A 19,213-nucleotide genomic window follows, 5' to 3' on the forward strand; every position below is an offset into this window, starting at 1 on the left:
TTCCCCCCTCGGGGCTGGGCTCTCCCCCGGGACCCCTCCGCCCTTCCCCCCTCGGGGCTGGCTCTCCCCCGGGACCCCTCCGCCCTTCCCCCCTCGGGGCTGGCTCTCCCCCGGGACCCCTCCGCCCTTCCCCCCTCGGGGCTGGCTCTCCCTCAGGGCTGCGGTCGAGCCCCTCCCGCCGACGCTCGCGCTCGCCGCAGCCTCGGGGCGGCCGCCAGGGGGCGCCCCGGGGCCTTGCCTAGGCCGGGCACCCCCTTCCTTCCCTGAGGGGCGCGACCCGGACACTTAGGAAAAACTCCTAAAAAGGGGGAAAATCCCCTAAAGAGGGGACAGCCCCTGTGTTGAACAGCCCATGTAGAAAGACAAGCATGTAGAAAGGGAAAAACCTCCCAAAAGACCTGTGTCCCAGCCCAGGATAGAGGTCCTTAGTCAGCAACACGGGGGAGCTTTACCTAAGTCCTACATTCCAGCTCTTGCACTAAACATTTATTTTACGAATAAAAAATGTCATTTGAGATGGACAAGCAACTGAATAAGAAATTAGATTTCTCTAATAAAGGGCATAATATAATGAACAGTACACAAATGTACAGGGTGATGTACATAAACTAAAAACAGCGCAGGGCAAAACATTTGCAACAGACACAAAGTCTAAGGTCTTTTATTACATTTTATAGATTAAATATATCTTCAGTAGAGTCTCTTTTTAAAACACACAAAAGGAAAAAATACATTCTTCATGTACATATGAAATACTGACCACATAGCAGGGACCATGTACAGTGCAAAGTATGAACACAGCTACACAGACATCACCACCTTGGATGATTATCAAGCTTTTTTCTACAGTAAAACTGGAACAAGTTAACATTTCTGTTTCCAAAGAGAAATCCATGCCCTTCCCTTCCATGGCATTTTGTGGGATTGTGCAGGAAAGGGTTTAATTTACTTCTTAAAGATATTACAAAATCCTTGCATTGCATGAAAAAATATCAAACTCCTCAAGCTTTGCCACTTTCACACATTCATAATCATAATACAATTTTTATTGTGATTGCAACCCAACTCCAAAAATCCAGGGAAAAACAGTAACATACATAACCTGGTATAGAGAAAGGAATGAATCAGAACTGATTGTTGCAATGTCCAGGAAACATGTACCCAACATGTACACACACATACACAGAGGGTGGAAGATAGCGAGGTGTGACAGAGCATCTCCTGTTTGTCACAAGTTTGGAGTGAGGGTACGGGGTTGCACATTTCACTTCGGCAGTGGATCTCTAGTGTCTAGTAGGGGATGTCATTCTGGTAGTACTGGATCATGTCGTATGTCCTACTCCTACAGAAGAAAAGCAAAGCCAGAGGTAAGTAAAAGTTTAAAAAAACACTGCACCCATTGTCAAGAAACATTCACCAGGATCCTACAGAGACAAAACATGAGTGAAGGAAATCAGCTGCCAATCAAAACTAGCCCTCCACTCTTTGAAGGCATTGTGAAGGCCCAGCTACTATTACGGGCAGCACAAAACATCCTGCTCTTGTTTAAACTAGTGTAAACAAGTATTTCCACACTTCTCAGTGTGGCAACAGCATCAGCAGCTTGGATCCTGTGTTTGGATAAGCCACAAGGCACATCACACGGCACTTGCAGTTTGTTTTAGGAGAAGGAAATGCATAATGAATGAATCAAGATCATCAAGGCTGCATGGAGACAGAATTATGTGGCAATAAAAGTCACCTTAATTAAGGAAAATGGTAATAATGAAAATAAAAGTGCAGGCGAAATAACAGCATTAATAGCAGCATCTCTAATGAGTGACTGAGCAAACGAATCTCAGCTTGTTACAGATAACTCAATTATCCATGGGCAGAGCTTATTCAGGTCACAGATTAACAATGCCACAGGTAGAAAAGCTCAAGCTTGTCAGAACTAAGATGGCTCTGATGGCATTCACATTGCAGTGTCACTGCCTTCAGCCCCCCCAATATTAATCTCTCATTCTGAGCAGGTGCACCAGCAAGCACTGGAACATCCATTTTAGTGGGGCTGTATCTGAGCCAGTGAGTGGTACTGGTCTCAAGCTGACCCCATATGGAACTACACAAGAGTTTGTACTAGGCTCTCCTATATGTCCCCCAAAGTCTGTATTATCTAGCATAATAAAACATGCACTTAAGATGTTTAACTATTATATTTATTTAGACTAACCAGCCTTGCTATTTGACCAGCCTGGACCTAAGTCTTCCTTCCCAGCACAAAACAGAGGAGATGCAGCACATTCAGAAACAAAGCTGCTATCCTGCACTATCTGAATATCAACAATTCAAAAATTTTTGTTATCTGACTGATAAAACACTACTTTTCAGCTCTGCTCAAAGCCTGATGACCTTCCTTTAGCCATACGGAGAAGACATGCATAGATGCCAAACCTGTTGCTGAGGAAACAATTCTGGATGATCTTGATGATGAAAGTTGCAGCCTCCCGTTCAGTCATGTTGGGGCTGAACCTATGTCTATATGCAGAAAGTCACAATAAAATAAGAGAAAATTAGTGAGTTTTCCTTTGAACATGGTACAAATGTGTCTTTGCACAAGCTCAGCCAGGTGTGATTTCACTTGCTGCAAGTACCTGGTTCTTGTGAGACCACTTGGTACAAATTACGTAACATTTCAATAAAAGCATTTTCCAGTTTACACATATTGCTGACTTACTTCAACAGCTTGATTGTCTGCCCTCGGAAACAGGGCAGCCCTGTATCCAACATCAGTGTAACCAGTGAGACCACAGCATCCATGTAAGGCCTAGAGAAAAAGAGGACAAAAACATCAGAGCACTCCTGCAGCCTTAGCAGGTAAAGCAGGCAAGCTGAGGAGTTCAACGAGCTGGATCACACCTTTTTCTGTAATTAAATCAACACAGAAAATCCTCTTACATTTGCTGGTGAAGCTACACCATTGCTTGCAATCTGTCACTTTAATTAAATGTCACTCCTTTATGTTGGACTGTCAGATACTAAGAATGCTGCAAGATGAAGTCTCAAGAAGGATTATGCAAAGTAATGCTTTAGCAAACAACATTTCTTTGGCATCAGAAAGGTGAAGCAGTGCACCAAAACAGTATAAAAGGCTGAAACCAGCAACACCACAGGAACATATTATCTTTTAATCTTAATTACCCTGTGTAGTTCTTTGCTACATCAGCCCAGCTTCCCTTCTCCTTCCTGTCCTCTTGCTCAGAACATTTATTATCTACCAAGCTATTATTCTGCTACTTGAGTGACACATTTGCCTTGCCACAAAAATTTTGTCCAGACTGTTTCCCCCCAAGGAACCAAAATGGCCTTGACTCCAAGACAGTAGTTTCTTACTGTATTAACAGTGCACTAAATCGTGTGAGGAAATGTGTGAAACATCACAATTATAAATTGAAAATATAAAATTTTGAAATATAACATAAGAACAGAAAAAATACCACAAAGATAAGATGTAAAATAGCAGGATTTTATTACACTGTTTCAAAGTTTGCAAGAAATACCAGGACAGTCAACAGGCTCAGACTCCCTACAAATCAACTTTGTTATTTATCTTCTCATCTGGTTTTGGGCATGCAAGAGCTTCCAGTTTGAGCAGCTAAGAATATCTTACCTGACTGCCAGATAGCCTCTGACACACATCTCCATAAACCATTTGAATGGTGTTGCCTCCATTTTCCCTCCCATTATCATCACCATCTCATCAGTCAGTTTAATGTCAGGCTCCCAGCCCAAGTTTCCACCAGGCGAGCTTTCAAACATGAATCCAAAATCTGTGCACAAAAGATAAACTGCCTCATAAACTTTGTTGGTTAATTGTGTGCTGTTAAAGCTGAAAGAAGCAATAGAGGTGGATTACATGTATTAATACAGACATTTTAACTCCAACTGGAAAAAAGCTTTGGTGAAGTGTAAGAATACCAACAAAAGCATCATCACTATGACATGAGAATAGATGTAAGAACGGTGATATCAAATAAACTGCTGAAATATTTGTGCAGTTCCAGAAAAGCAAAGCTAAAGTAGAGGTTACAGCCTCACACAATGATATAAATTTACTTATCAAGTTTAATTCATAATTTAATAATAATTAATAATTTAATTCATAATTTAATCCTTGCAGTGTGATGAAAGGAATCCAAAGACACATTTCTATAATTACACACATACACGCATGTACCCAGGCATGAGTACATATACACCTGTCATCCATACATACGGGTATGGAACCTGACAAAACTTTGCAGAGCTAAACTTACACAGAAGCAGCCAATGCAAATACACAACACTTAACAAGCATGAAAAACTTCCATGTATGTTTACAAACTGTGAAATCAGTATACAGACGGATATCAAAGGGGAAATGGCTGTCTATTATCAGCAATACTTAACAGCAGAAAGCAACGGTAGTAACGGATATTCAGAGATGCATACAACTGACCAATATGAATGATGTGTCCCTTTTTGTCCAGCATGATGTTGCCATTGTGCCTGTCCTTAATCTGGAGCAGGAACAGGAGCAGACTATAGGCAGCCATACTGCGGATAAAGTTATAGCGAGCCTGTACAAACAACAAGTTAAAACAAATCAGAACAACTTACAGACTTCCATAACTCTCCATCAGGAAATGAGACAGATGAACAAAGTTTTTTTTCTTTTTTCCATTCATGATTGGTTTGAAGTGATGTTCAGTGATATTCTCCATACATCTATAGCTGCAATTACTTCTTTAGCTAACGCACTAATTGCTAAAAATGGATTATCAGCATCAGGAAGGAACCAGAGTACAGCATTATAGTATTCATTATGCAATTATTTGTCATTATTTCTTATAACTAGAATGTTTTGCAGTTGATATTTTGCTGTGCTTGCCCACTGATATTTTACCTTCTGGAATGCAAGGGTAGACTCATCTCCATATTGCCTTGTAAAATAATCATACATCCCAAAGTCTGTCTGCCTGCCCAGCTGGTCACGGGATGTGCAGTCAGGAATGCACTCAATAACACCACACTAGAGGGAAAGAAGAGAAACAGGTCTGTAACGCATGCTCCCAAAATATATTTTGTTCATGGCTCTTGGCAGTCATACAGGTCCTCTGGGAAATGTGGGGAAGCCGCTTTATAGATCACCAAATACAGAATTTCTAGTTATTCATAAAAAAAGGTATATCCTCTTTTAGGATTTCCACACAATGTAGGACAAGCTCTGTGACTTTCCACTGCTTTGCACAATGTAGTCCCAAAAATCAAACAACAAACATTTGCAAGCAGCAAAATTTCAGAGCCAAAAGGCTTTAGAAAAGCAGGAAGCAGGAGAGGAAAGACTCTTTCTATTGCTGGTACTCCAAATATTTGGCATAAGTGACGTGGACAGTACTTCCTTGCAGCATGGAATTTCATGTGTGCTGAAAGAATTTTTGAATTAGGAATGATTTTCTACAGCACTACAGTTAATTGTCCACTTACCCCAGGAGCTGTGGCCACCACTCTGTATGGAAACACAAAAAGATCCAGGCCTACCAGCTGAAATATGTTCTTGAAGAGATCAATGATTTGTAAGGCTAACATGTCCTGTCAGACAAGAAAAAAATTGCACAAACATTACAGGGGTTACAGGTCATAAACTGGATTATAAAAATGCTCTGAAGAACTCTGAAGTGCATATTCAGTAAAGCAGGTCTGCAGATGTGTGCTTGTGCATGCACTATGGGGGAAATCAAAAAAGGGAACTGATAAATGCCGTGTGAGTGGGCAGCAAGCAACGCTGATGATTTAATTGCTGACCTAAGAACAAATTTCCTATCACCCTTTGATAAAGGTGATACTTAATAACTCCAGGGATAATAACCAGCATTCCCTCTTAATCAATCAAACGTCAATGTACACGATCCCACCTCAGGAGCTACTGCTATGTTACCAATAGTTCAACTGAAAAATAAACTCTGCAAAAAAATTTTTAAGGCTTGGTAAACCTGTCTTCACAGAATGGCCTTTATTTCCAAACCAGAATTCTAGGGGTACGACTCAGTTCTCCCCCTCGGTCCATAACTCAGTTCCATAACAAAGTTCCAAAGAAAAATATTTCTATACTAAAATTATTTTCTTCTTATGCATGATCACCTACAAATCTGTCTCCTCTAAGTGCAAAGCCCGACAGCTTTTACCTGTCTGCAGTCATCGCCCACTTTAAAGATTGCTGCCTGCCAGCAGATTTTCTTACTGTCCTCATCCTCTTCTGCGCTTTCATCGATGGAGTCAGAGCGACAACGCAGACCTGCAACAAGAGAACAAAGCAAAACCCAGGCATGGACTTTAATTAGTAACTTTTTATCATGACAAGCCCTCTGCACTCAAACCCACAGCATTTCACTGCAGGTGCACTACAGATATTTCTGCCTTACAAGGTAATTATCATAAGATAGTTCCCTTTGTCTACTGGAAATAAAACACCTCAAACCAGTGTTCGTGATTTACCAGATAAATGCCTGCATTGCACTGAGTTAGTCAGCCAGAGACTGCCACAAAATGTCTTACTTTGAGAGAAAAACTGCCAAAACCTGGAGTTTGCCACTCTCTAGAAACCCAGAAAAGGCCATCAAGTTCTACTTTAGTCTAAAGTAACTGTTATAATTTCTTCAAGAGCCCTATGTGGCTTGCTTCTTGGGAATTAAAAAAGGATTTAAGTTTTCTTCACTCTTCCTTTGATACAGTTTCTTTTCTCATCTGAACCACGGCAGATAAAGTTCAACATGGAAATAATTTTCTGCAGTGGTACAGGTCACTAAAAGCAAGAAATTTTATAGGAATTGCTGACTCTTAATTAGTAGTATCAATGATTAAGTTGCAGTTACTAACCTTCTTTTTCAAGCTCACTGACTCCACATCGTTTCACTTTAAATTTGGCCAGATAGGGTGCTTTTGCTGCACTAAATTACAGTAAAAACAAAGATGATGAGTGCAATTAGTCAAACAAAAATGGATATCATTAACTTAACAAACATAAATAAATAAAAATACACACACACACATATAAATACACACACATATTAAAAAATGAATATAAGAAGAACATGGTACCTCTGCATAGGAGTTCCTGATTTGTAATCAATATCCAGAACAATTGCTTCAGGATTGCTGGGCAAGTAACAGCCTGCAAAACAGAGCAGACAGCTGAGAACAAATCCACTGGCTAGTGAGACAATGCAAGCTGGACAATAACTGATGTCAGTGTCTACAACTTCAGTATGTAGTTCTGAATTAATGTTAGAGAGAAACTGGAGATTACAGTCTGTGAGCCATGAAGGATGTGGTATCCTTTGCACTAGTGAGAGATTGCCAGAAACTAGTAAAATACAGTTTTGAGCTAATACTGCAGAACCTGTACCACAGAAAGGTACAGAGAGGACATCTCTTACAACAGTCCCAAATTAGATGTGGCAGCAGTCCCAGTGCACTGGGGAGTGCCCTCAGCCACCAATACATGGTAGAAGGTCCTGTTAGAGATCAGGAAAAGCTTTGATGAAACTCCTTTTCAAAGAGAAGATTCAGGCTAGGAAAACTTATGTTCAAGATTTGAAAGGATCCTCAGATAATGACATTTCAAGGGAATGCCTGATGGGAGAAAGGAGAGAATGAAAGGAACTGGACATGCTTCATTCTTGAGATAACAAAACTTCTCAAAAACGCCACGTCTTTTTTAAAAAGAAGGTGGTAGAAATCAAATCCTTCCTCTTCAGACATACACTCTCACTTTTATCCATGATATGCATTATCTAAATTGCTTTTGGGTAAGTGTTGATGCACCATATAGGAATCATTGGATGGGCAAAAATATTTGATTTTTTTTTCAAGAGAGAAACAACTAAACTACAACAGAAGAACAGCCACCAGCACCAAAACTGAAATCTCTACAAGCTGACACTCACAGGGATTTCAAGATTTGCTTGCAGAAAATAAATAGTCATGTTGAATGCAAAAGCCCACAGTTTTATACTACTAAATCACTTCTTACCAGGCTGCACTTTCACCTCAGACAGAGCACTCAAACAAGCTTTTTTTCTTTCATCTCCTTTAGGGAATGGCCTAGAAAGACAAATGATCTTTAATTTATCTGCATATTATATATTACTCTACACACTAGCCTCAAATTTGTTTCAAACATACAGAGCACAATTTCTGAAGTATAATACTTACTTGATAATGGCTGAAACATTGGTGATTTTATTAAAGAAATCAAACTCCCGTTGGTAGAACTCTTTGGCTGGGCCAGACAATGAGCCAGTTATCTCCTCCACTAACTGCTCCAGAAGTTCTCCAATGTCAGCTGCATGTGAAAAAAGGAAGCATCTGTGTCAGCAGCTTATTTCAGAAAGTGAAATGATATGGGTGATGGAAATAAGCACCTTTGGATAGTATTCACAAAAAGGTACTGAGGGAACCAGCACCGTGTCTCTCCTGATACACTCTATCAAGCACTGATGCAGAATGGGCCCTACCTCTACAAATAAAAGAGAAAATCCCAGCTAAAAGGATTCTTCCTTACAAGAAAGAAGCAGGAAGGAGATTTAGTCTGGTCTGAGAAAAGGAAAGTAGTCAAGTCAAGATTATATTTTAAAGTACTCACGATCTTTCTGATGTCCTTCTTCATCCAGGTAGATATTAGTTTTCATGTTCCAGATGAACTGGTGAGCCAAGAGCTGGGATTTGGAAGCTGCCCACAGGATGTATTCCCTAACGTAACCCATCTGCAACCATATGCAGACTAGTAAGGATCAAAGTTCATTACAACTCTCAGACTCAGTATTACTGCTTCTAACAGCTGTTCTTCAAACCCAGAAATTGTTAAAGGGATGGAAAGAAGACCTGCACTCTCACTCACTCTGCTAAAAAGACATGAATGACAGTGTATTTTAATAGATAATGAACTGATCTAGACTGGTTTCAGCTTTGTTACTGACCTATTCTGTTACTCTAATCAGCCTTTCCCCACCTCTATGTAATTTTCCATCTGTTCTATTTGGATTTCAAATCTCTTTGAGCTCAGAGCATCTTCTAGTATGGGTAAAAAGCACAATACATAACAGGGGCATTGGTCTTGCCTGGCATCACTACGTGCTCCTGTACTACCAGAAATCTACACAGTGTCATATGGACTGTACAGTTCGGTGGCAAGAACTGCATGTGCTGGCACAGTTCCACTGAAATTCTGGAAAGTAAGAAGACACTTATAAAGTTGAAGTGTCCAAGAAAATCACACTCCTTCCAGCAGCTGCATTTCCCTTTCCTTTACTCACAACTACTTTTGTAGTCTATAGGTGCTCCTGTGTTTGACTGATATTAACAGACAGGTGTCTGATGTTTTTGCTCTGCACTGCAGAGCTCTCAAAGAATAACTATACACAGTCACCTACACTATGGGATGGGAATATGTTCACCTGAAAATAAAGCACTGACCAGAGTTCACTGCCTTGCTGGCAGGTAAAATGATCTCACATTAATGAACTCTGAACTTGGTTGTCAAGCTTTACTTTGGCTTCTGCAAGATGAGGCTGAGATCTGATTTCATACACGTGATTGAAGCACAAGACACCTCTGTATGTCTTCTTTGGTTAACTCCACAGCAAAATGGTTAAGGGTAATGATTTAATTTCATTACTGGTTGTCTCATGCAGACCTCCAAAAGCTTTATTCAAACAGAGTCTTCACCTGGGGCTTCCCATAACAAAATCTCTTTCCTGACAGATGAGCTACATAGCCTTTCTCAATATTCATAAAAGAGGTGTATCCAAAGCAATCTAGCCTCTAGAGACAATATTTTTTCTTCTATGTATTAGATATAGGATAGTAAGAAGCAGGATTAGATTATGCTTATTTTTGTTTTATTTACTGCTTTAAATCTTAAAGCTCCATTAAAAATCTGTTTTGTTCACATGCAGCTGATTCATAATCTCACCTTGTCATACCGCAGTGCCTGAACAATCTGTGGAATGTAGAATAAAATGGCATCCTGAAAGAGAAGGGATGGCAGGGTTTTACTGCTTTGTTTTGGCAGTCAGAAGGGAAGATGAGTCACATACACAGAGAAAAGCTCCTTTCAGTTAGGCAATAAAAAAAATCCCACTGCCTTTTTATTTCAAACTATGTATACAACTCCCTCAAATCAAAGTACTATTCTGTTTAGTTACTCCCTTAAAAAATATAATTAATAATCATGTATTTCACAGTCCTAACAGAAGTCTGACAAGTGCTAAAAACCAGCTTTCTGCTGCCTTAAAAGAAACAACTTTGTCACTGAGAAAAGATGCAAAAGAGATGATTTGAGAAGGGCAGACTGAAGAATTCAGCTTAGTGTCACTTACAACAACAAAGCTGCAAATACATGAGCCAGTTTTACATGGAACAATCAACTTCAAGTTTCCATCCCACTCTGTACACATTCTGCCATGTGCTGCACCCATTTAGCACACCTCTCTCCAGGGCATTGAAATGAAGCCTGTGGCCACAATGACCAAGGCCATAACTTCCCCTGGAGTGTTAAGGATTTCTTGGAACTCTTCTTACCGGAGGGAAAGATCGCAGGACTTTAACTCCATACTGGGCTGTCAGAGGATGAGGTGGATACATGCTTGAGAAGTAGGACAGGCCAGTTGGTGGATCTGTGGGTGCCCAGCACAGAACGTGGCTGAGCTCAGGTGCATCAGCATCAATCGTGTGCCAGGTAACCAGGTACTGAAAAAGCAGGCCAGACACATTAGGGCTTGTAGCACTCACTGATGTGTGGGTACTACACATCAGACAATAATGCTGTCATCTAGCTTCCTCCAGCAGGGCAAGTGAAATATGGGACATTTTCTTTTACAAAACCATGGCTGTTTTATCCAATGCATTTTTTCCACGGAAACCTAGCTGTTGGAATCACCTCTCAGAACACCAAATGAAGTTACTAAAAGCACAATCCAGGAGCTCTAGCACAGGGAGAAAGGATAAGTCATTTTGAAAGGGTCAAAAAAGGTTCAGTTTTCCTGCCATCTATTTTACAGGTGATGTATAGAACACAGCTCTGACAAGACTGTCCCTCACAGGACTAAAGTGCTTCACTGCAGATCAGCATGATGAGCCTCCCTCACTTCCAGACCTTGGCCTTTTGATACACGGAAAAGGTTACACTTGAAATAACTTCAGCAGCAGCACTCACCATGGCTTGGTCCAGTGATCTTTTCACTAATTATTCCAAAGGAACAGAAATGGTGGCTGTACTGCAAGTGACAGGTTTTGAGCCATTTTGTGTACAGTGAGAATACCCAGAAGCAAAAGGCACCTTTAGCTAACTGGCTACCTCCTCTTACTGCTGTGATTCTCCCCTCAGCACCCCATTTCCACAGCTGTTCTGTCATTCTGTCCTACCAGAAATATGGGTAGCACTAGAACAAGCACTGGTAAGTCAAGACTGTATTTTCCAATATATCTGAATGAAATGGGCCTACTGGGGCCCTGTAACCGTAAAAATGTTCACAGGTACCTTTATTGCCTCAGGAACATCACTAACAGCTCCCGGGTCCAACCGGACCAGACGGGTCACTTCTGTTCCAATAGCTTCAGTGTTCTTAAACCTAAGTATAACCAGGAATACAATAACATCATTAGAAAATTTTGATGGCTTCTTCTATTTATGTGAAGATGAGGGCAGCAAAAGGCAAAAAACCGTATGCTCAATAAACAAATACTCCAACTATGAAATAATGTACACCAGCATGCTGTGGAAGAGGATTCTGAAACAACTGGTCCTCATCCAGTGCTTTTGTATAAACCAGTTGTATCTCAGCCCACTTCCACTAGTGGATTCTTGGCTGAAATATTCCATCTGGGATTCTACAGCAACCAGAGCACAAAACTCTACTTGGCAAAAACCATCACTGTCGTAAGGGGGAAAGAATTTCCTTTCCCTTCCATAGCCAACTATGCTAATTCTCCTGTAATACTTATTAAAGTGCAAGCCAATATCTAGCTAAAACACTGCACTGCTTAAATGCTATGCTTGCTAATGGGCTGAATGCTATTAAAAAACAAACCTGATTTCTTCTGAATCAAATGCTAAGTGCAACACTGGCAAAGAGCAGGTGGTAGGAAAGGTAGTTGGACTTCATTAGTGACTGAGCCAAATGAGTCTATTAAGTAATCTAGTTCTTTTCAGGGTCTCAAACAGTTGTGACAGTATGCAAGAGGCTGCAACCAGCAGCAAGTGCTATCAGTACTTACTGTAAATACTCACTGAACTTCTAAGGCAGCAGTAATTGCATCAGTTGTTTCTTTTGAAATATCTCACCTGGTAGGCAGCTGCACAGCAAGATGAGGAGAAATGCTCCAAGCCAGATTTACATTATCCTTCCACTGCTTCTCACTAAGACTGATGTATTTAGACCTCCAGTTTGCTACACTGCTCTCTCCAGTTTGATCCAACTCTAGCTCAGGGGAAGACAGTGGATTGTACCATGTGATCAAGCGTTCAATCTCAGTAGCCTGAGGGAAACAGGAAATACAAGGGTTTTCTGGAAGAAGCAAAACACTCCCAATCTCATTCTTTAGTTGATATATCCAGGGTCTTAGAAATTTATGCAGTTTTCCCATCCTTCTGATGACTCACCAGCAGTGAGAGCAGTAATGTCCTGCGCTTCATGTAGTACTTGTGCAGCTGTGTCCCCCTGTTTGTCTTCTTGGACATTCCTGGAGAAAAGGATAAAAAAAGTTTTCAGTGGCTTTTGTTCAGTTAAGTTAAACTGTATTTCCAAACTGTCCACACCTGGAAACATTAACACAGAAGAACTGAATAACCACAGGACACCTCTAACTTAGATCAGAGTGGCAGCAGAAGTCAGCACCGCAGCCACTCACTGCGAGTACAACAGGCTACAGGGATATCATTGCAGCCAGCAGTGCACTGACTTTAGGAACACGACAGTCAACTAGAAAGGAAGAGCACGTAGTTTTAAAACTGTACAAAAACACAGTCCACGATCTAATGTCACTCTGCTGTCCCCAAAAAGCACTAGAGGTATGTTTACACAAAGCAAGAAATTTCCTTACAGGAGTTCAATGCATCTTGACCTCCTCCAGTCTTATTTCTCCTGCACTACAGAATTGAACATTCTATCAAAAAGCTCAGGTGATTTCAGAACTTTCCTGCTTGTTACCAGTGAGATTTTTTTCTGCCTTCTTTTTTCAGAGTTTGGCACTGGTAATTAAATACCCTGCCAGAATACGAGTCTGATGTTAAAGGTAAATATTTTCTTTAAATATCTGAACATAAACTATGCCATAAAATTGGCAGTAATGAGCTGGTTACAATCAAAAATATACCTGACTTTTTAGATATAGTTGACATGCCACTGGACAAAGGGTAAGTATTTATCCATCCTTGTGTAGCCTGTTGCCGAGATCCAACATTGATATCCAGGTTGCTCCTGGTGTCTTGATTATCTAAGAATAGAGCACAAATCTGATGTAGAATCCAATCAAAGAAACCAGAAGCTTTTAAAACAGCACTTAAAGGAACTCACCAGGTGGCACAAGTTGGCTGGCAGTCAGATACTTCTTGTCTGAGAACATTGCTGTCCAAAACTTGATCAATACAGTGATATCCTCACGGAGCCTCTTTTCCCCTTGTGTAGGGAACTTTGAAGGACAACTTGAAGAAATCACACAAATAATGTGATGTTGAGTGCCTTAGGGGGAAAAAACTCCCAGCAGTCAAAAACCCTCACCAACCTAATCAAGTAATATTTTTTATTCTGACTGAAATCTACAAGGATGAGACCACACATCACTGCATTTTATCCTCATGGCTTTATTATGTCTGACTGAAGAGTACAAACTTCCAATTACAACTGAAAATTAAGGCAGCAGTCTGTCAGCATACTGGATTCATTTGAAAGTTAATATTAGGACTGACCTCCTCACATTCAGACATTCCTATCGATTAAATTTTCTTTTGCGCCTGTATCAAATGTTGAAATAATCAGATTCAGTGTGGCCGTATTTTCAAAACAATGAAACTGTATTTCAGCCACACACACTCTAAGAGCAGTTCTTTAAACCTTATAAATCTAGATACAATTTTGAGCACTGAATAAACTTCAAAATAAGGAAAAATGGAAAAGAACAGAAACATTTCTGCTTTTTAAACCACACATAAAATCTGAAACTAATATCTAAGCCTCTTTGAGACAGTGTATGAACGATACTAAAGCACAAGACAAGTTTCGGTTAAAGTGGGTAAAAAAAGGAAAGGAAGAAAAATCACTAGAGGAGAAAGACAGCTGCTACTTTGAAGTATCACTGAAGGTTCAGGAAAAACACAAACACATTTTCAGCGAGTCGTTTCAAATAAAAGAGTACCTGAAATAATCAAAGGCAGTTGAATAAATCTTTTCTCTCAAAACATTTCGGATAGTTGCATTTGGAACCACATCAGCATGCAGCAAAGACAAACCCAGGGTCAGCAACCTAATAAGCAAAATAGAGAATGGAAATGTTGGCTCTCCCAAAATGGTGACCAATACACCACCGTGCAAACCACAGATACAGCTGTAACTGTAGCCTGAGAAGTGTCTGTTTCAGAGCTCCTGGCAATCTGCTCACATTATCAGTCTATTCCCAAAGCTGTGACTGCTGAACCACAGAAACCGAAAGCCTTCAAGTCACAACAGGTGGCAATAACTGATGAAGCAAAGACTAGATCCATGATGTGGGCAATTCACTACATGAAATCATCCCACAAAATTTCCTGAAACACCAAAAGATTATTTTCAAGCTGAAGCGATCAACTTCTGCTTTGAAAACAAAGCTTAGACCACATCATTGCAGGCTTTTAAAGCAATCTTCATTACTTGAAGCCAAGGACAAGTTAAACATGAAGTGCTTAGTTGTTTTCTTCCATCTCCCTATAACCTTATTTCTTCTCCCTATAATCTTATTTCTTATTTCTGTGATTCCACCAAGGAAAAACCCAAAAGCACTCACTTAAATCTGGGCCCAATGGCTGCCACGTGCCGATTCAAGCTGCCTTTCGCCCCGCCGATGTTCAGGGACAGGGATCGCTGGAGCAGGCTGGAGAAGATCTCGATTTGGTCAGAACTGCAGTATTTGGCTATTTCAAACCTCTGCACCAAAAACTGAGAAAAAGAGACAGACATACCATGCCTCCTTTGACCTTTCTGAATTCCAAACCCCACCACCAGACTTCTCTGTTTCTAACACCTTTCTCCCCCTCAATGATTATGCTCATCTAAACAGAGCGTGTCTTGTGGCTGTGAGCACATGACTCCAGTCCTTTCCCAAATCACAGGAACAGGAAGTGCAGACTGCCACAGGTGAGACATTCCAGAAGAAATACACACCTCTATCCAGATGTAATGTGGGGTCACCTCTGGTGGACAGGGCCTTGGCTGGCTCTCCTCCGAGGCTGCTAATGGATCTGCTTCTTTCTGCTCTGCAGAAAATAGCCCAACTTTCTGCTCCACTGTCATTTGCCAGGCTCCTGCCATTTCCCGCATGAACTGCAGAAAGGAAGGTGACAGTGCTTCTTGCTTCAAGAGCATCTTCTTATATGGAAAACACAATCTTTCCCCACAGCACACACAAGAACCTACTACAACAATTAAAATTCACTGCAGTGCTGACGGAGAGGCAGACAAGTCTATACATCCTACCTGAAAGAAAATGCTTCTTTCACTTCCTAAATTACAAAAAGAAGCGAGACTCCCCCAGAATCTCAGCTAGTAACAGAAAGACTAAAGGCAGCAGTAGCCAGGCACTGCATTTTGTTGAGGAGACTTTGTTGACTGAATTGTCAGATTAGCCCATGCCATCCATCCTCCTGCTCTACTAAAGGTTGCTGCCTCTCACACAAGTCCAGCAGAGACAAGCACATACCAGGTACCCATGACCTGCAGGACATGTTTGGCCCCTGAGAACACTGAGCACACCCTAGCTGATCAAGCACAACATAAAGATGGTACATAATTCAGTTTTGCTGATCCTTAGGAGCAGCATCCTCTGTACTAAGGGGGACAAGCAACCATGGGTGTTTCTCTGTTCTCCTCAACAAGATACAAAGACATTTGCCCAAATGCCCAATGGAAAAAAATGAACTTGATGCTCAAGAAATTAACCACTGAAACCTGCACATAAACTCAACTAAGTAAATTCAGATGGGTGATTATCTCCAGCAAGTGAAACACTTGGTGCTCCCTAAGCAAAGCAATTACCAGAGGCAGGTTTCTCAGCTATGTGAACTGTCACTACATCATGCTGAGTTGCTTTATTACTATTACAATGATCCTAATCTCACAAAATACAACTGGTTTAGCCTGCTACAGGATTAGGACACTTGCGAGCCTATGTTTTTATGTAATAGTGCAATACCAGATACCAGAGGCTGATTAATGAGCAGGGACACTGATTTCTCTTTATTTTAAAACACCATTCTGTAGTTTTTGATAGTATAGAGTCATTCATGAACAGCTCAGGCCCCTCATCATCAAAGTAAATTCTATAGCTGAGATTCTAACAGGTTTCTTTTGCTGTAATGCTCATGCTCTTGAGAAAGATCTGCTTCCCATAGTCCACCTTGTGAGGGTGCTCAGACTTCCAACAATACAGGAACAGAGACTTCCTGGCAGGCTGAAGTGATTGACAGTGCATTTAAACACCCTTGACAAAGATTCGCATTATCTGTGAATCTCTCAAAATCTTCTCTCTTCCCCCTCGCAGGGGCAGAGAACGAGTAGTTAAATCGCTTCCTACCGGCACTTCTATTCCATTCTTGGCAGCAAGCAGCCACTCCCAGCAAGCAATTGCTGTTTCCATGCCATGTTCGTTGAACATTCGCAGGGGTCCCCAACACAGATGATGAAGGAGCTGGGGATCACAGTCTGAAAATAAACATTCACTCAGATTTCTCCAACAGAAAAACTGCTTTCCACGTCAGCATGACATTGGTGTGCACCGTAGGTAATAATCAGCTCCTAATAATAAATAGCTTCTAGTTTAAGGAGGCTTTTCCCCAATATAGGCCTAATTGAAAAAATTCAAAACACAGTTTTGCTTCAAGTTGATGCATACTGGGTTGGTATATGGATAGTTTTTGTAGTTTGTTATTCTTGGCATTCACTGTCAGAAAGCAGAACTCCCATTTGGTTTTCATTACCTTTGCTGCTTATTAGCAGTGCAGTCAACTTAAACATGGCCTGGGTGTAGAATTCAGTATTGCTTGATTCAAGAGCAGCATTCAGCTCTTTGACCATCAGTTTATTCAGGTCAGATGTTCGTCCTGTGGCATTTGAGAACTGAATCATTCCAGAAACCTGTAAAATTTAAGGGGGTTTTCAACAGAGAATAGTATTTTCAGGAATCCAGTTTAGTATTGGTCATGTGCTGAGTAGGGAGCTCCACAAACAGAGGCATCTTTTGTTACTACTTTACCAAATCTTTAGCTTTATCTGCAATCTAATCTGTAGCTTTATCTAATCTTTAGTTTTATCTGCAAGACCAACAGTAAAATGATCTGTTTAATAACCTAGGAAAATTATACTCTTTATCCTGAAGGGATTTAGAGACTATGCTTCATGTAACATAGACCCATATACCAGTATAGGCTGGAAGGACGTCATCCCCTGAGAAGTGATGCCAGAGCTTGTGGACACCCCACATTCATGAGAAATCCTGTACTTACCTCTCCTGCATAACGGTTGCGCAAGTTAAGAGAAGCCATGAAGTTGGAGTAGTCCTTCTTCACACAAGTTGGTCTTTCAGTTAGCTGGGTTGCCTGTGACCAGACCACAACAAGGTGTTTATACTCTTCATATCAAACCACTTGTCCCTCTGTCTTTTTATTCCTTCACATATGTTTTAAATTTCCTTATGCTTATAATCAGAGTAGTATCAGGACTGTTATGTACAACAGTACCAGGACTGATAAAAATCAAATAAGGAGTATGTGTATCTTTTCCATGGAAAACTCCTGCACAGGACAAACCCAACAATCACACCACACCATTGAGAGCATTGTCCAAGCACTTCTTGAGCTCTGTCAGGCTTGGTGCAGTAACCACTTCCCAGGGAAACCTGTTCCCGTGCCCAGCTACCCTCTGAATGAAGAGCCTTTTCCTAATACCCAGCCTTTAACCTCCACGGATTCAGCTTCATGCCATTGCCTCAAGTCCCGTCTCTGGTCACCAGAGGACATCAGTGCTGGCACTCTGCTGCCCCTTGTGAGCAAGTTGTAGGCAGCAATGAAGTCTCTCCTCAGCCCTCTAATTTGTCAAGGTCTCTCTGCAGGTGCACAAAGGAACAAACAATACTCACGCCCAGAGTGGTGTTCTGCCTGTTGTAGCCTGCAAAGTGCAAAACGCTCTCCGTAGCCATGGCCAGTCCAGTGTGCTGGGACAACCCCGATACCCAGTTCTGATGTTTGTTTAGGTACTCCTGAAAAAAAAACCCCAAACTCCAAAATACTTGATTATCTTCAGAACAAGGCAGCTCATAAGCAAACTATGCTTACAAAAACATAAGCAATGCAAAAGCTCATCACTGCAAACTATGGGAAACTTAAACTATACACATACATGACAAAAGACTGTCCCTACTCATCTCTTCCAGGCATTGCTCCCCTGGCAATAAGATTTTCTGAATGTCCTCCTAAATACACAAAGACTCCTTCTGTATTCAAAATGAATGAAGTTATCAAGATAAATGCTTGAAGGCTGAGATCTTTCTTAAAAGAATCACTTCTGACAAAAAAACCTTATGAGATAAACTGTTTTGGACTATATGGAAGAAGGGAATATAATTAGTTGTCCTTTCACACAAGGATAGAAACCCTTGAGACTCTTTTTTTAGGAAAGGAAATACAAACTTCAGGTAGATTTGCAGTGTCCAATATCTGCAAAAATCCAATTCTCACAGAAGCAGGCCCATTACCTGTAGATGAGATTTTGTAACAGAGGGAGCCCATTTCATTGCCTCTTGCAGAATCATCCCGCAGCGTGCAGCAAAGTCCTTGACTATACTCTAGAACAAAAAGCATCAACACAATCAGTAAAATACAGGACATTTAGCATGAGGCACTAGTTTTAATGGTGTAGTAAGTAACATAGGGAGCAAGACAATTGCAGCAACG

The 19,213-nt window shown here is 40.9% G+C and overlaps 1 protein-coding gene across 1 annotated transcript in view; it reads right to left on the reverse strand.

The window, feature by feature from the left end:
• Positions 1 to 651: 651 nt before the first annotated feature.
• The window catches only part of PI4KA (phosphatidylinositol 4-kinase alpha), a gene marked incomplete at its 5' end in the record, with an annotated part of 54,662 nt that continues 36,100 nt past the window's right edge, over positions 652 to 19,213 (reverse strand). The window contains 28 exons of the mRNA XM_082293518.1: positions 652 to 1,342; positions 2,434 to 2,517; positions 2,717 to 2,806; positions 3,650 to 3,809; positions 4,478 to 4,598; positions 4,925 to 5,050; positions 5,506 to 5,610; positions 6,204 to 6,313; positions 6,895 to 6,965; positions 7,117 to 7,189; positions 8,051 to 8,121; positions 8,233 to 8,362; positions 8,663 to 8,783; positions 9,992 to 10,045; positions 10,600 to 10,767; positions 11,558 to 11,648; positions 12,362 to 12,555; positions 12,680 to 12,759; positions 13,393 to 13,512; positions 13,593 to 13,720; positions 14,431 to 14,538; positions 15,055 to 15,206; positions 15,432 to 15,590; positions 16,840 to 16,967; positions 17,243 to 17,399; positions 17,768 to 17,860; positions 18,400 to 18,519; positions 19,015 to 19,104. Of these exons, the coding sequence (XP_082149644.1) occupies positions 1,291 to 1,342; positions 2,434 to 2,517; positions 2,717 to 2,806; positions 3,650 to 3,809; positions 4,478 to 4,598; positions 4,925 to 5,050; positions 5,506 to 5,610; positions 6,204 to 6,313; positions 6,895 to 6,965; positions 7,117 to 7,189; positions 8,051 to 8,121; positions 8,233 to 8,362; positions 8,663 to 8,783; positions 9,992 to 10,045; positions 10,600 to 10,767; positions 11,558 to 11,648; positions 12,362 to 12,555; positions 12,680 to 12,759; positions 13,393 to 13,512; positions 13,593 to 13,720; positions 14,431 to 14,538; positions 15,055 to 15,206; positions 15,432 to 15,590; positions 16,840 to 16,967; positions 17,243 to 17,399; positions 17,768 to 17,860; positions 18,400 to 18,519; positions 19,015 to 19,104 (3,156 nt within the window). The 3' untranslated portion in view covers positions 652 to 1,290. The remainder of the gene's footprint in view (positions 1,343 to 2,433; positions 2,518 to 2,716; positions 2,807 to 3,649; positions 3,810 to 4,477; positions 4,599 to 4,924; positions 5,051 to 5,505; positions 5,611 to 6,203; positions 6,314 to 6,894; positions 6,966 to 7,116; positions 7,190 to 8,050; positions 8,122 to 8,232; positions 8,363 to 8,662; positions 8,784 to 9,991; positions 10,046 to 10,599; positions 10,768 to 11,557; positions 11,649 to 12,361; positions 12,556 to 12,679; positions 12,760 to 13,392; positions 13,513 to 13,592; positions 13,721 to 14,430; positions 14,539 to 15,054; positions 15,207 to 15,431; positions 15,591 to 16,839; positions 16,968 to 17,242; positions 17,400 to 17,767; positions 17,861 to 18,399; positions 18,520 to 19,014; positions 19,105 to 19,213) is intronic.

This window comes from Coloeus monedula (assembly GCF_965178545.1).
Source record: "Coloeus monedula genome assembly, chromosome: 18".
NCBI classification, from domain to species: domain Eukaryota; kingdom Metazoa; phylum Chordata; class Aves; order Passeriformes; family Corvidae; genus Coloeus; species Coloeus monedula.